The sequence below is a fragment of the Salvelinus alpinus genome, chromosome 23 (assembly GCF_045679555.1).
Source record: "Salvelinus alpinus chromosome 23, SLU_Salpinus.1, whole genome shotgun sequence".
Taxonomy (NCBI): domain Eukaryota; kingdom Metazoa; phylum Chordata; class Actinopteri; order Salmoniformes; family Salmonidae; genus Salvelinus; species Salvelinus alpinus.
In genome coordinates, this window is record NC_092108.1 from 38,415,383 (window position 1) to 38,431,156 (window position 15,774).

At 43.5% G+C, this 15,774-nt stretch overlaps 1 protein-coding gene across 3 annotated transcripts in view; it reads right to left on the reverse strand.

Annotated features, from left to right (window-relative positions):
• Window positions 1–10,851, reverse strand: part of LOC139550923 (eukaryotic translation initiation factor 4 gamma 1-like) — a 28,130-nt gene extending 17,279 nt beyond the window's left edge. Inside the window, exons 1-7 of one of the 3 annotated variants that reach the window (XM_071362192.1) lie at window positions 10,391–10,851; window positions 7,885–8,003; window positions 7,556–7,642; window positions 7,331–7,363; window positions 6,627–6,647; window positions 5,679–5,858; window positions 5,276–5,375 (exon numbers count right to left, since the gene is read on the reverse strand). In XM_071362192.1, the coding sequence (XP_071218293.1) occupies window positions 5,276–5,375; window positions 5,679–5,858; window positions 6,627–6,647; window positions 7,331–7,363; window positions 7,556–7,642; window positions 7,885–7,959 (496 nt within the window). In that variant the 5' untranslated portion in view covers window positions 7,960–8,003; window positions 10,391–10,851. The remainder of the gene's footprint in view (window positions 1–5,275; window positions 5,376–5,678; window positions 5,859–6,626; window positions 6,648–7,330; window positions 7,364–7,555; window positions 7,643–7,884; window positions 8,004–10,390) is intronic. The other 2 variants (XM_071362193.1, XM_071362194.1) reach the window with 2 other exon arrangements.
• Between the last annotated feature and the right edge of the window lie 4,923 nt (window positions 10,852–15,774).

Genomic DNA, 15,774 nt, shown 5'->3' on the forward strand with positions numbered 1-15,774 from the left:
TCATGGCTTTAGAAGCTTCTGATAGGCTAATTGACATCATTTGAGTCAATTGGAGGTGTACCTGTGGATGTATTTCAAGGCATACCTTCAAACTCAGTGCCTCTGCTTGACATCATGGGGACATCAAAAGAAATCAGCCAAGACCTCAGAAAAAAATTGTAGACCTCCACAAGTCTGGTTCATCCTTGGGAGCAATTTCCAAACGCCTGAAGGTACCACGTTCATCTGTACAAATGATAGTATGCAAGTATAAACACCATGGGACCACGCAGCCATCATACCGCTCAGGAAGGAGACACGTTCTGTCTCCTAGAGATGAACGTATTTTGGTGCGAAAAGTGCAAATCAATCCCAGAACAACAGCAAAGGACCTTGTGAAGATGCTGGAGGAAACCGTTACAAAGGTATCTATATCCACAGTAAAACGAGTCCTATGTCGATATAACCTGAAAGGCCACTCAGCAAGGAAGAAGCCACTGCTCCAAAACCACCATAAAAAAAGCCAGACTACGGTTCGCAACTGCACACGGGGACAAAGATCGTACTTTTTGGAGAAATCTCCTTAGGTCTGATGAAACAAAAATAGAACTGTTTGGCCATAATGACCATTGTTATGTTTGGAGGACAAAGGGGAAGTCTTGCAAGCCGAAGAACACCATCCCAACCGTGAAGCACAGGGGTGGCAGCATCATGTTGTGGGGGTGCTTGCTGCAGGAGGGACTGGTGCACTTCACAAAATAGATGGCATCATGAGGTAGGAAAATTATGTGGATATATTGAAGCAACATCTAAAGACATCAGTCAGGAAGTTAAAGCTTGGTCGCAAATGGGTCTTCCAAATGGACAATGACCCCAAGCATACTTCCAAAGTTGTGGCAAAATGGCTTAAGGACAACAAAGTCAAGGTATTGGAGTGGCCATCACAAAGCCCTGACCTCAATCCTATAGAACATTTGTGGGCAGAACTGAAAAAGTGTGTGCAAACAAAGAGACCTACAAACCCGACTCAGCTAAACCAGCTCTGTCAGGAGGAATGGGCCAAAATTCACCCAACTTACTGTTGGAAGCTTGTGGAAGGCTACCTGAAATGTTTGACCCAAGTTAAACCATTTAAAGGCAATGCTACCAAATACACTCAATTTGTATGTAAACTTCTGACCCACTGGGAATGTGATGAAAGAAATAAGCTGAAATAAATATTTCTCTCTACTATTATTCTGACATTTCACAGTCTTAAAATAAAGTGGTGATCCACATTAAATGTCAGGAATTGTGAAAAACTGAGTTTAAATGTATTTGGCTAAGGTGTATGTAAACTTCCGACTTCAACTGTAGCGCGTTCCACTTGCGCTGCAACACAGCCTTGCTGTGGCCTCTGCGCATGTGAAGATCTGAGTCAGATTCATTTTTAGAAGCCTACCCACAGGCACAAAAGTTGGTCTAATTTACTTGAAACTAAAGTCCACCGAAGTGAGACTGTCCTTGTGTTTCTTCACTATTTACATTGTTTTGTTCACAAGCTAGGTTGTTTTTCTATCTTTGAGTTTCAACTGCTAGGGAAGAGAACGCTTCTACTAGTCAGACTCAATCTCAGAGGCACAAACATGACGAGTTGCGCTACCACGGTAACCTCCCGCCCCGTGAGCGTTTTTGTCTCATCTGTGATACAGTATTTTGGTTAAAAGACTCAGGTCACAGGCTCCCGAGTGGCACAGCGGTCTAAGGCACCGCATTGCAGTGTTGCGGCATCACTACAACCTGGGGTTCGATCCCAGGCTGTGTCATTACCGGTTGTGACCTGAAGTCCCATAGGGCGGCGCACAATTGGCTCACCATCGTCCGGGTTAGGGGAGTATTTGGTCAGGGGGGCTTTACTTTGCTCATAGCGCTCTAGCGACTCCTTGTGACAGGCCGGGCGCCTGCAAGCTGACTTCGGTCACCAGTTGAAAGGTGTTTCCTCCGACACATTGGTGCAGCTGGCTTCCGGGTTAAGCGAGCGGGTGTTAATAAGTGCGGTTTAACGGGTCATGTTCCGGGGGGAAAATTAAGGGCTCAGGTGACAAAAAATATTATTTAATATATCACATTAGTTACTTCTTACTAGTAATTAGGGATGCAATGAGACACCGTATGTTGTCGAACCGTTCAACACGCACACGTGAACCGCGGAATTACGATATGCCTGTCATTTTCCAAGACGTAATTATTGCGCTGCAGACTACACGCACGTTGTACATTCAGATCCACAGAACCAGACGCGCAACTTGAGAACAGGCTTGGCCCCAGGCCATTAGGGGACTCCTGAGGGCTGACAAACTTTACCTCACAGCAATGGCTCAAAATGTGGCAACCGCAGTGACCGCAACCCCCTCCCCTTAAACAACCAAACCAATGGACGATTTGCAATGACATCTCAGTAGGAAACCTCCCTTAAGGGGGCCCCATGAAGAGAGAGGAAACTAAAAACAAATATTCTCTCAGCTCCAACGTGACAATGGCGAGCGCTAGCGAAACAGAGAGAAGCAAATTTGAAGAGGCACAGCTGTCTTTCAAATCCGCTGTGTGGGAACATTTTGGCGTTCAATACGATGATGAGGGTAAGAACCCCAGACAATAAACAAACAAAGTACAGTCTGCAAGCATTGCTTTGCCACTGTCGGCTACTCGAGTGGAAACACTTCTAACATGTGTAATTTAAATCGTCATCACTCGGCCGTATCCCTTGCAGGTGGAGCTGGAGCAAGGAGAGTCCACTCGTTAGCGAAAACACAACAATTTCTCGCTGCTGCCTTCCAACAACAATTTGCAACAAATTCAGAAAAACAAAGAAATAACGAAAGCAGTGGGAGTATTCATAGCCAAAGATTTGCAGCCCTATTCAGTGGTTACTGACTCGGGATTTCATCACCTGATGAAAAATGTTTAACCGCGTTAACAAGGGTGGCAGAGTAGCCTAGTGGTTAAAGCGTTGGACTAGTAACCAAAAGGTTGCAAGTTTGAATCACCGAGCTGAGAAGGTACACATCTGTCGTTCTGCCCCTGAACAAGGAAGTTAACCCACTGTTCCTAGGCCGTCATTGAAAATAAGAATTTGTTCTTAACTGACCTGCCTAGTTAAATAAAGGTTAAATAAATACATTTTTAAAAAATACGGAGAGAAATTGGATATGAACCCTATCAAGCTCTCTCCACTGATAGTTGGACCTCCAGAGCAACTCAAGGCTACCTCACTGTGACGGTTCACTATGTACTGGATTGGGTTGATGAAGGGGTAGCCCTTGAACTAATGAACGCTGTGACGGAGTGGAAGCAAGAGAGACCAAATAGCACAATCCCAGCCACTACAGATAACTCACAAAACATAGTGAATGCCATCCGTGAAGCCGATGGGTTTGGGCCCCCACATTGGATGTTTTGCACACATCCTGAACCTTGCAGCCAAGAGGGCAGTCTCTCTCTCAAGGCAGTGTCCCGCCTCCTGGGGAAGGTCAGAAAAGTGTTGACTTCCCCCCCACCCACAAAAACACCACTGCTCACCAAGTTGACAGTCAAGCAAGAGATACCAAAGCACAAATGAATCCATGACATCCAATCCATCACAACCCATTGGAATACCACACGTGACATGCTGGAACATTATGTGGAACAGCAACCGGCCATCTACTCTGCTGTATTGGACAAGGCGGTGAAGAAGTCGGTCAAAGACATAGCCATGCTGACTGACAGTGAACTGAAGCAGGCAGAAGAACTCATTTTGGCTACTCAAACAATGACAACTCTCATGAGCAGTGAAACCTCATCAATGATCCCTCGAAAGACAATGATTATCAAATCCATGGCACCAGGTCCTGAGGACAGTGCAACCATCAGGGAGGCCAAGGAGGCCATCACTCAGGACTTGGAGAGAAGATACACAGACCGGGATCTTCTGGACTACCTTCACAGATCTACAGCCCTTGATCCAAGGTTTAAATCCCTGCCAGCCTGCTGCGACAGAGTCCACAAGGACCTCAAGGAAATTGTGGAGCATGAACATCAGGTATTTGATCTATTTTTAATGATATTGCTTTTATCATGTGCGTTAAAATGTGATGAGATATGTGTCACTTAATAATAATTGTATTATTATTTATTATTACCAGCCATTTTTCTTGCAGTTTCAAGCAGGGCCATCCACAGAGGAAGAAAATCCATCATTATCCCCTCCTCAAAAAAAGATCGCCATGGCAGAGTTATCTGGGGAGCTTTTCAAAGCAGAGGAGCAGACCAAGCCCTTTTCCAAAATGATTGAGGTGGTCACCTCATACAAGGCAGCAGATTGCCTTCATGTGGATGCTGATCCTTTTGTGTGGTGGAAAACTAACCAGTCAAAGTTCACCCATGTTACAAAACTTGCACAACAGTGCCTCAGTGTCCCGGGAACCTCTGTTGCAAGTGAGAGTTCTCGCCAACGCAGGGGACATTGTCAGTGCAAGCCGTTCTCGTCTTGCTTCAGAGAATGTTGACATGCTTATCTTTTTACAGAAGAACCTAAAAAGAACCTCAACATAAAGGAATAGATATCTCATATAGGGTACCAACTTGATGTTGCACTTTGTTATTTGTAAATTTAAATATTGCCTATACAAGTACGTACCCTGTTTATTTAAAATAGAGAAGGCAAAGAACCTACAGGTCGTCAAAGCTAAGAAGCACTTTCAATTTGAATGTTAATCTCCCCTTGATTTCATACAGTAGAGACAGAAACCAGGCCTAGTCAGTCATGCTGTCATTTTTCTGAATGGAAAGTTTTGTCTATAGGCAAAATAAAGAGTTCATTGTTTAAAGGGTGCTGTGTTATGTTTCTTAAATATAAAGATACCGAAACCGTACCGTGGGCCCACTGTCCGTTGCATCCCTACTAGTAATGTATTGTATTGTTGTATGTATTGTTCTAGATACATTACAAAGCATGCTTGTTCGTTTTTTGTGTGTTTTGTTGGTGTAATTTTAGCAGGCCAAAAATATTTTGTCTGGTAAAATGTATTGTTTTTATCTACCTGCCACAGTGGGTGGTGGACCAAAAAGTTACATTTATGCCCTGACTAAGAGCAACTGTAAAATAAACACAGCTAACTAACTAGCCATGGTTGTGGTTCTAGCAGTGACTGCAGTTCAACACTAGGTTTTGGTTCGAGTTCCAGCTGCTGATCTAGTCGTGCCTGTGGTTCTAATCCAGATTGTGGTTGTGGTCATGCTTGGCTGTTGGGCCACGGCCCAGAGTAGAGCCCCTTACCATAGGTGGGGTATTCAGCCGGGCTGGTTCCTGGGTAGAAGCCTGCCGTGCCGCTGGTCACGGGGTATTGTGGACTGGGTGGCATGTAGGGAGCCCGGTACTACAGAGAGAGAGAGGGGCAGAGAGGACACTTAGAACTGTTTATAGGTATAGGACAGTGAGTTACCTGTCCTAAAGGTGTCAAGCTTCTTGTTTGCTGCATTTCAGTATAGCTACAACAGTATGTTGATTTTAGACTTTTTGGTGCTGGAATACTGTACGAGAGGTGTTATACAATTAGGATGGCAAATTTCCCAAAACTTCCACGAAATTCCGGAAAGCTGTGAATTTGATGGAATCTTGCAACCCTATATTCAAGTGAAGTTAACCGTTAACATAAAGTCATCATGACCAGTTGTGGCACCTGTCCAGGGGGGATGAAGTAGCCCTGAGGGGACCCAGCAAAGGACAGCTGCTGCCCAGGGATCATCATCATCTGTGAGCTGGGCTGGTAGACGTGGGTGGGACCCACCGGACGAGGCCCGCTGCTGGTCTGGACCCGGGGGGCACTGGTGGGCATGGTGGCCCTGTTGGCATAGTAGGGCTAGAGAGATGGAGGGGAGAGAAACTGTCAGTATATTTCTACGGTATATTTGAGTGTGTGTATGAGCGAAATGGTGAGCTGTGTGTGTGTGTGTGTGTGTGTGTGTGTGTGTGTGTGTGTGTGTGTGTGTGTGTGTGTGTACTGCGGTGTTAAAATGTCACATGTTGAAACTGTCAGATGGTTGAGGTAGGTCGAGACTCCAGAGAGCTGAACACACTGCACACACGATGACTGCCAGGGGGTTTTAGTTTGGGATTTACAAGCCTGTGTTGTGAAAAACTGGAAACCTCATGGGTGCATGTTCATAGAGTAGCGAGTATGAGAATCCCCCATGACTGACAGGGAGTGGCTATATCCATCTTGGCCCAGTATTTACAAAGCGTCTCAGAGTAGGAGTGCTGATCTAGGATCCGTTTGGCTTTTTCGATAGTATTGAATACGATTCTATGGACAAATCCTAGATCAGGACTCCTAGTCAAAAGACACTTTGTGGATACAGGCTCTGGTTAGTATTTCAAAGGAGACTGGGAATTAGGCTATAATAGGACGGAGCAGGATTAAACTGAAGCAGGATCAGCTACAAGTTTCAACAATGATCATAGCTAGCATCTAACCAACAAAAGTATTTTGCCAATGATCACTGATTATTGTCAGCCCTTGGGCAAGGGTCGAGAATAAACTTTTGGACGTTAGTTCTATAGACTCAGACTAAACTACGGCTAGGTTAGACGAACCGAGAGGAGGGTGAGAAGGAAAAGAAGCTGTTACCTGCAGTGCCCTGTATCCGCCCTTCAGCCGCACAACACACGGGCAGAGAGCAAGAGAGGGGGGGGGGGGTGAGAGGAGGAGGACAAGAGAAGAGCAGAAGGAACGAGAGAATGAGAAGAAGCAGTATATCACTCAGCCACTAACAGTTCGCTGCTGACTACCAGAAAATATGAAGCCATCAAGTAAAAATAAAGCTAGAGAGTTAAATCCACAAGGAACTACCGTAGGCGTGTTCCTAGTTTCATTCAAGCCTATTGATCGTAGGCCTGGCTGATGGGTTGGCTGGCACTTTGCCTGATTAGGGAAACGAATTTATACATGGACAGGTGAAATGTAAAAACCAATGGACCCTGGTGCCTAGGAACTTTACTGTATAGTCCTACAGTGGGTGGAATCAGATGTAACCAAGGGCAACCTATGTAATTAGCAGCCTGAACACATCACTACTGGAATCCTTGGTCCTGGAGAGCCACAAAAGGGCTGAGGATTATAGCCCGGCACTCTACTCATGGCCTGGATTGATACTTTTTGAAATATTTCATTCAAAATCAGGTGGTTTTGCATCTAGTTACAGCTGGGTCTGATCAGAACTAAATTGGCTGTTTAGCCTCATCTTTCTCTGAAGTTAAATTGCATTCACGCACAGCGGTCTACTTTCAGGTCGGGATGACAGACATTTTGGGGAAGGTGAGGGGAGTTAGTACCTGTTGGTGTAAAGCACGAGGCCCTGCGGCGAACTGGGAGGGAGGACAGCAAAAGAGAGCAAGAGATCAAGGTTGGTAGCCAGAGACACTTAAACACAAACAGGTTGGACCAAAGCGTTACAGTTGAGCAAGAGTTGGAGTTAACAGCGTAACAGAAGCTTGGACATTTACAGAGCGTGAGCAAAAGAGCAGGAAATAGAATGAGAGAGATGGAGAGGGCAATACCTGTCGCGGTTGCGGTGAAGAGTTCATTTGTTGAGGTGGTGGGGTGGCGAAGACGAGAGAAGGGGGCTGTCCTGGGGCATAGGCAGCCTGGGAGAAAAGGGAGGGAGAGAAACACAACTACGTTAGTTAGATAACTTCCTGCCAAAGATGGGTTTTGTTCAATAGGGTACAATGTAGAAAAACATTTCAAAATGGAAAACAAAAATGTGCATCCTTATTGGACAAGTTCAGGTAGCATGTCCCAGTTTCAAAACGTTCTCACGTGTTTTTTCCTAATGAACGCTCCCCTGACCAGTCAGCACACGCTGGGTCTTGTCATTGGCTCTCACCTGTGTCAGTCCAGGGGAGGGGGAGGGGTGTGGGACAGAGGTGGGTCCCGTTATAGGCTGCGGTGGTTTGTTCATTTCACTTGGTTCTGCATTAGGGTGGCGCTGACTTGCCAGCCGATCTGAGGAGGAGGAGGAGGAAGAGTTAGCAAAACAACAAAAAATTCAAAATCAACAAAAAACCACAGAAGACTACAATCTACCCAGTTTCAAACTAGTCGGACTAGGCTATGGTGAGTAGACTAGATATACAATAATAACCTGGACACCTTGCCCAGTGACCGATGAGCGAGCAGCCTCAAGTTAACCCCCTATGAAGTTCATGGGCTTCCACTAACAGGGTTGTCAGAAGTTGTGACAGCATTGTTGTTGAGCCGAGTTCCAAAATTGGAAATGGGTTAGTGGGTTTGTCTGCGCTATAGAAAGGTTGTCCCGCCAAGCAGCAAGGGTGGTGTTTACTGACCCTGCCCTGATAACAGTAATGCCTCCTCCCTGTACCCTTGCGCCAATACACACTTATTTTCACCTCCCTATATCCCTCCTTCACTTTCCACTTAGTCTTCTAGGTTTAGCCTCTATCAGCTGGGGAAACTTGCATATACCTCTTAACCGCTATTTAGACCAGGAACAAGAGAGAGATCAAAACCCTCCGGGGGTTGAATTGGGTTACGGGTAATTACCACATCTCCACTATAGGGGCAGTTGAACCATCTATTGATCCTCCAGGCAGATGATAACAATAAAATAAAAAACACGTCGCAAACACGTCGCACCATGACTATCGTCAACTCACATATTGATGGGGGAGATAAATTTGACATGACATGTGGATTAGAAGGCGAAAAACCACTTACTGGGGTCATGGGGTCCGAGTGGCGCAACGGTCTAAGGCACTGCATCTCAGTGCTAGAGGACGTGATCGGGAGTCCCATTGGGCGGTACACAATTAGCCCAGCGTCGTCCGGGTTCGGGGAGGGTTTAGCCGGGGTAGGCCGTCATTGTGAAATAAGAATTTGTTCTTAACTTGCCTTGTTAAATAAAAGGTTAAATAAAAATCTAAAATATATATTCACTTCTCTGCATCCGTTCTTGGGGATTAGGCTCACGCTGGCCTGAGCTGGTACATTCACTCACGCTCAATTGAACTAACTGGTTAGTTAGTATCAGAGAATGTATTGTTTCAGGTCAAAGTTCACTTGCCAGTAGCCTCTATTTGATTGTAACAGATTTCCCCAATTTTTTAGATATGTGCTGGTTAGTGGTTACAATGTTTGAGATTCTCTATATTTTCTGTATACTTTTACTGTTAAGCATGGGACTACTGAGACATTTAAGAGGTTTCGCAAATTCCCATTACTTATTGCTACAGTGTTGCCATTAATTCAAGCATGAAAAGAAGTAGTGTCAAACTGTTATCACATGGTCTAAAGAGGCGATCCCACATTAGGAAGACGTGTCATATGGCTAGCTAACTACTAACTAGCAAGTAGCCGGTGTTAGCTATGTTATCCCATCTGTGGCTCGCCCATTCTTTGGTAAACACATTTTAGGCACTAAATAAAAATAAAGACCATGAAATAACCCTATGATAACACGATCGGTTTGTGGTTTGATTCGGTACAACTAACATTACGGATGGGTCAAATTGCAAGGAAGGCCTTCTAGCATGCAAATACCGCCGGGGTCCAATGATAGTGGATGTCAAACACACTCCACTAGCTAACGCGCGCTAGCTAGCTAGCTAGCTAGCCTGTGTGGTAGTTTACGTGTCTCTCATAGTAATGTCGAGTGACTGATAAATTCTGCATTGACAAGTCGACACAACATTTGTGCATCGCAATATTAAAGATATGACTTTCTTGGTATCCAATTGAAATAGTTGATACACTTTCATATGTTAATTGGTATGCTAGTCTTGCGATCAGAATGAATTCATTGTAGGCCCAACCAAGCCGCACACATAGAAAAACCAGCATGACAATTGCCTTACCTAGATTTAGCTATGTTGACAGGTCGGATTAACCAACGTTACATATTTTAAAACAGTGTGATTTAAAAAACTCATGTGTAAATTGCCAGATCTGCATTGAAGTAAAACACAAGCTAACGAAATGGTGATGATGGTTAGTCAATTTGTTTCGAGGGGAACTGTCATATTGAACGTTCAAAAGAGGGAAGATTAGAAAACTAGAAAGAGGTGGCATTAACATTCCAGGCTAGCGTTAGCTCGCTAACTAATTTACCAATACGTTCACCCACTTCAAACACCGACATGAACTGGCATTAGTTTAAACTCAAAATGTTAGCTATCAAGCTCGTTTTGACTAGCAGACAACGAAAGACAATATTCAATTTTAGCTAACTAGCGATTTTACATGTAGCTAGCTAACATGAGCTACTCTTCTAAACTAGCTAGCTAAGCTAACCTTGTAAATGGACTGACAGAGCAGGGCCTTCATCCAATTGTCTTTCAAAGATCGATAGCAGGTAGCGAACACTGGATTCTTACCGGTTATGAATTGTGTCTGTGAGGGATATGAGCGAAGACTGGACTCAACAGTGGAAAATATATATTACACCCGATCGTCCGTTACTTAAAAATTGTAGTGTAGTTTCTTGTCCTCTCCTCCAAATGGAAAGTGGTGCCCTTATTGGGGTGAGTGCTATTGCTGTCACTTGTTCTTTAAATCCATGGAGCGTGCAAAAGTGAGTAGAGCATAAAATGTATTAATATAGCACTTGAAGATTATTATTGACAACTCCAATGCCTCCGGAAAAAGCCCCTGGACCGGAGGTCCATGATCAAGGCGCCGATGGTGACGGATTGCCGGTAAAATACACAATCTACTGGGGTTTCGTTCGGTTTACAGCGAGGCCATGTTGCGATGCATTCTCGTCCGCTGGAGCCGGCCGGACGGTGAGCCTGGTAAGTCGCATGGGTACTTCCGGGAAAATCGTTAGTTGATGACGCATCCTCCGTCATGTGACAGTGGACACGAACATTAGCGTTTTGCACTTCTGTACACAAACTTCATATACGTGTTGTATAAATAATTTTTAAGAGCTTTTATTGCATACTGTTGTATTCATGAGAAATTACATATTCTCAAGAGTAGACATTTGTTTGTAATTGATCAAGGCCAATAACTTGACATGTCTGTGCTAGGCCTACACATATAAGAAATATGTAATTTAGTCAATAAGTTATTAATTGATATAATACAGTAGTTTTCAATGAAGAGGTGGCACAATGCAGAAGTAAATAGTGATAAGAATGAGTCAATCAGTGGTGGTTGATGTATATCCTTCAATCTTTCTCAGGGGTCACACAAACCCCACATGATTGTGGATTCATTCCCCTCTTCAAACTCAACTGTGGATTTCCAACTGCAGTATTGATATAATAAAGGTAATTTAACTTGACTGTACCCACTTAGCCTCTGGAGAACAAAATAAGTGGCACTTGTCTAGTTGCTTTGGACCTGAAGATTCTAAAATTATTTCCTCTCATACTGTGCTCCAACTGTGCACTCGAATGGCTCAGTGGATTGGAGCATGGTGCTTCAAACACATGAGAAACACCAGAAGCTGTATGTATCAAAGTGTCTCAGAATAGGAGCACTGATCTAGGATCAGGTATCCCCTGTCCATGTAATCGTATTAATTGTGGATGATTCTAAAAGGCATTCGTTCGTTGACAGGCTTGATACATATGGCCCCAGAGTACACACAACAGTTCTTGAGACACCCATACAGGTTTGGTTCTTCAGTCATAATCACTTTCATCATCTTCAGAGGAACTTGTTCAACGTTCAGAGATTATGAGTCAGATTGGTATTATTTATTTTGACAGGGAAGACATATTGAGACCTAGGTCTCTTTTCCAAATGCGCCCTGTATAATACAATATAAAATACACATTAAATACAAAATATATAATTACAAATATTAGAATACAAAAACACAGTCATGGTAAGCAGAAATAAAACATCACAAATTACCCAGAAAAACAGTTACATTCATCCACAAATAAATCCCCAATCAATACTTAAAATTACCCAAATGGCACCAGAACACCAAGAAGAAATGTATTTAGAATTTTGTTCCAGCAATACGGTGCATTAAAACTAAAAGCAGAGTTACCTAGCTCAGTGGAGACCCTAGGAACCTCAAGAGTTAACCAATCCTGTGAACGGGTTAGGCATGTCCGGTGTCTACACTTCCACAGCAAAGTTAGATAAGACGGAAGGTTATGAAGTGGGGCCGTGAAAAAAAAGGGAGTAATGTAGAGATCTACGGGTCTTTAGTAAAGTCCAGCCAAGCTTTTGATACAGGATACAGTGATGAGTATCAAAACTGTAACAAAACCAAGGGCACTGTGGTGGAGAGCAACCAAAGGTTTAAGAGTAGTAGCAGCTGCACTTTGATAAATAATATCACCATAATAAAGAACAGATAAAAAGGTTGACTGAATATTCTACTTCCTACTGCTTAGAGAAAGGCACTATCTGTTTCTGTAGAAAAAGCCAACTTTAAATCTTACCTTCTTAACCAGCTCATCGATATATTTTTTAAACGTCAAATCCATATCAATCCAAATGCTGAAGTCTTTATATGTGGGAACACGTTAGATTGGAGAACCATCTAATGAGTGAACATGTAATTCATCTGAAACATTCTTACAAGAGTTTAAAAACAACATGTCTTTCGTTTAGCCTGTATTAAGCACACGTTTTAAATCAGCAAGGTATTCCTGCATAGCTCTAAAATCTGACTGTAGTTTTGACACAGCCAGATCAACAGTCAGGGCAATAGCATGCATAATAGTATCATCCAAATATAGATTACTTTTTTTTAATGTACAGATTGACCAATGGTGTTTATATAAATAGTGAAGAGAGCAGGTCCCAAAATTGACCCCTGTGGTACACCTTTATGTACTTCAAGAAATTCAGACTTAACCCCATCCATCATGATGGCCTGAGTTCTGTCATTAAGATAATCATGAAACCATGAACAGGTGTCAGAGCTCAGGCCTATCAAGGACAACTTAATCAATAAAATAGCATCATCAACAGTATCAAAAGCTTTTGACAGGTCCACAAACAGAGCAGCACATTTCATTTTAGTGTCTAAAGCACTGACAAGATCATTAACAACTAAAGTGGTTGATGAAATAGTGGTATGCCCAGGCCTAAACCCTGATCGATTCAACAACAACAAAAATAAGAGCAAATTTGTACATTTACCAAGGATTCGAGAATCCTAGCTAAACAATGAAGCCTTGAAATGGGACTATAGTTATTAAGATCTCTACTATCCCCGTCCTTAAGGAGTGGCAGCACAAGATGATTTCCAGACTTTTGGAATATTTCCTGATAACAATGTTAAATAAAAAATGTGGGTTATTGAGCCATCAATGATGGGCGCGGAACACTTAAGCAGACCAGGATCCAATGTGTTGGCCCCTTGTTGTCTATTGCTAGCCAAGCATACAGGACTTATTTTTCTGTAAATAGTCTTAAAGAAAAGATTTGATTATAATTTCTCTGATCATTCATCAAGTTTCCCGTATCAGCATCCAGCCCAGTATCATTGTGAATAGCCTTAGAAGTTATTTCAAAGAGATAGCCTGCAGAAATAAAATGGGGATTAAATGCATCAATGATGGCATTTTTTCCCCGTAATGAGGCCAGTGTCTGAATTAATTTGTTGTGGCAGAGAGGAGGAGAAATTATTTTAAATAAAAATAGTCACTCCACCACCTCTACCCTGTCTGTCAGCTCTGAACACATGATAGCCCTCAATATTAATATCAGAGTCCAGAACGTCCCCAGAGATCCAAGTTTCAGTCGATACCAGAATATCCGTATTCATCTGCATAGCCCAGATCTTGACGTAATCCAGTTTAGGAAGTAAGCTCCTGACGTGCAAATGGATCAACCCAAGATCTTTATGATTTTTAAAGTCACATGGAAACTCCAACTCAAACGAGTTACGTTCGTTCAATAGGCGGTTGCAGGCCCTGTCTGATGGTTGATATTAATATAGTTGGTATGGCTATAAGATTGCATAGAACTGCACCATTTGGTCTCTCTATTAGTAATAAAGGAAGGAGAAGAAAATGTAATTACTTTTCCAAGGTTAGCACCATAGGGCCTGAGGCCGCAGCCAATGTCAATATGAGGAACTCTGAGTAACCAATTATGGAATGCTATACATTTACTTGCATGGGCTTTGGTTGCTATCGTGCAACAGCCCAATCCATCTACGTGATTTGAAAACCGAGGGTTTTTTGGAATTCACAACCTCTCCCTCAACATTAGTAAGAGCAAGGAGCTGATCGTGGACTACAGGAAACAGGGGGAGAGCACGCCCCCATCCACAGGTCAAAAGCTGTCCAAATCAAAAAAGACTTAAATTGGTCCAAACACAGGCGCACAGTCGTGAAGAAGGCACAACAGTGCCTCTTCCCCCTCAGAAGGTTGAAAATGTTTGGCATTGGCCCTCAAATCCTCAAAACGTTCTACAGCTGTACCATTGAGAACATTTAGACTGTCTGCATCACTGCCTGGTATGGCAATAGCACCGCTCTCGATCGCATGGCGCTACAGATGGTGGTGTGGACAGCCCAGTACATCACTGGGGCCGAGCTCCCTGCCATCCAGGACATTTATATCAGGCGGTGTGGTAGGATGGCCCGAAAAATCATTAAAGACTCCAACCACCCAAGCCATAGACTATTCTCTCTGCTTCTGTACGGCAAGCGGTACCGGTGCATCAAGCCTGGCACCAACAGACACTTGAACAGCTTCTATCCCCAAGCAATAAGACTGATAAATAGCTAGCAATAAGACTGATAAATAGCTAAAAAAAATAGCTACATGGACTGAGGTAATCTTGTATCTTTATTGATTTTGCACTGTGTCTATGCACACTCATAGGGCCCTACACACTCATACACACAACCTCACACCATCATCTGCTCACTCACACGTTATATGCACATACATGTATACTGACTCTACACACACCCACTCACACACAAGCTGCTGGTACTCTGTTTATCTTATATCCGGTTGCCTAGTCACCTTACCCCTATACATCTCTACCTCTGTCACTCCAGTATCCCTGCACACTATAAATATGGTATTGGAACTGACCCTGTATATAATATGCTTACTTACTGTGTTCTTCATATTTCTTCTTATTGCTCATGTTTTTTTCCCTAGTTTTACATTGTTATTGATTATGGAATTGTTGGGTTTTGAGTTCGCAAGAAAGGTATTTCACTGTACTTGTGCATATGACATTAAAACTTGAAACTTGAACTAAAAGCACTGATATCCCTCACTGTAGCCCCCGGGTTGCACAGGGTATTTGCTCCAGGGACCAAGATGTGCCTCACCATGGAACTACCAATGGTGATGGCTGGAGGAAGGTGAGTGGCTGTGGACGTCTGGCCTTTTCTGAGTCTCCTTGAGGACCAACAGGAGATGGAGGACAGAGGACCCATTGCTGCCAATCTGATTGCTGCCAATCTGGAAAAAGACAGTTTCCCCTTATGTGTCACAGATCCTCGTACTGTTGCTCATTCCATTCACCATCTCCGGAGGTCTACTTCACCGGCTTTCTAGGCGTCACTGAGCTGGATTCATTACCACTACCCCCGGGCTGTCTTGTCTCATTACGCACACCTGATTCCCGTTCTCCCCTGATTAGTATGTTATGTATGTACCCTCTGTTCCCCATTGTCCTTGTCGGTTATTGTTCCTATGTCCGTTGGTCTTGTGAGTACCTGTGCTTTGTTTCGGCTTTCGTACTGCGTGTATTGTGTACTCGTTATTACGGGTCTCGTCCCGTGTAATTATTAGAGGTTTAAACCTCGCTTTT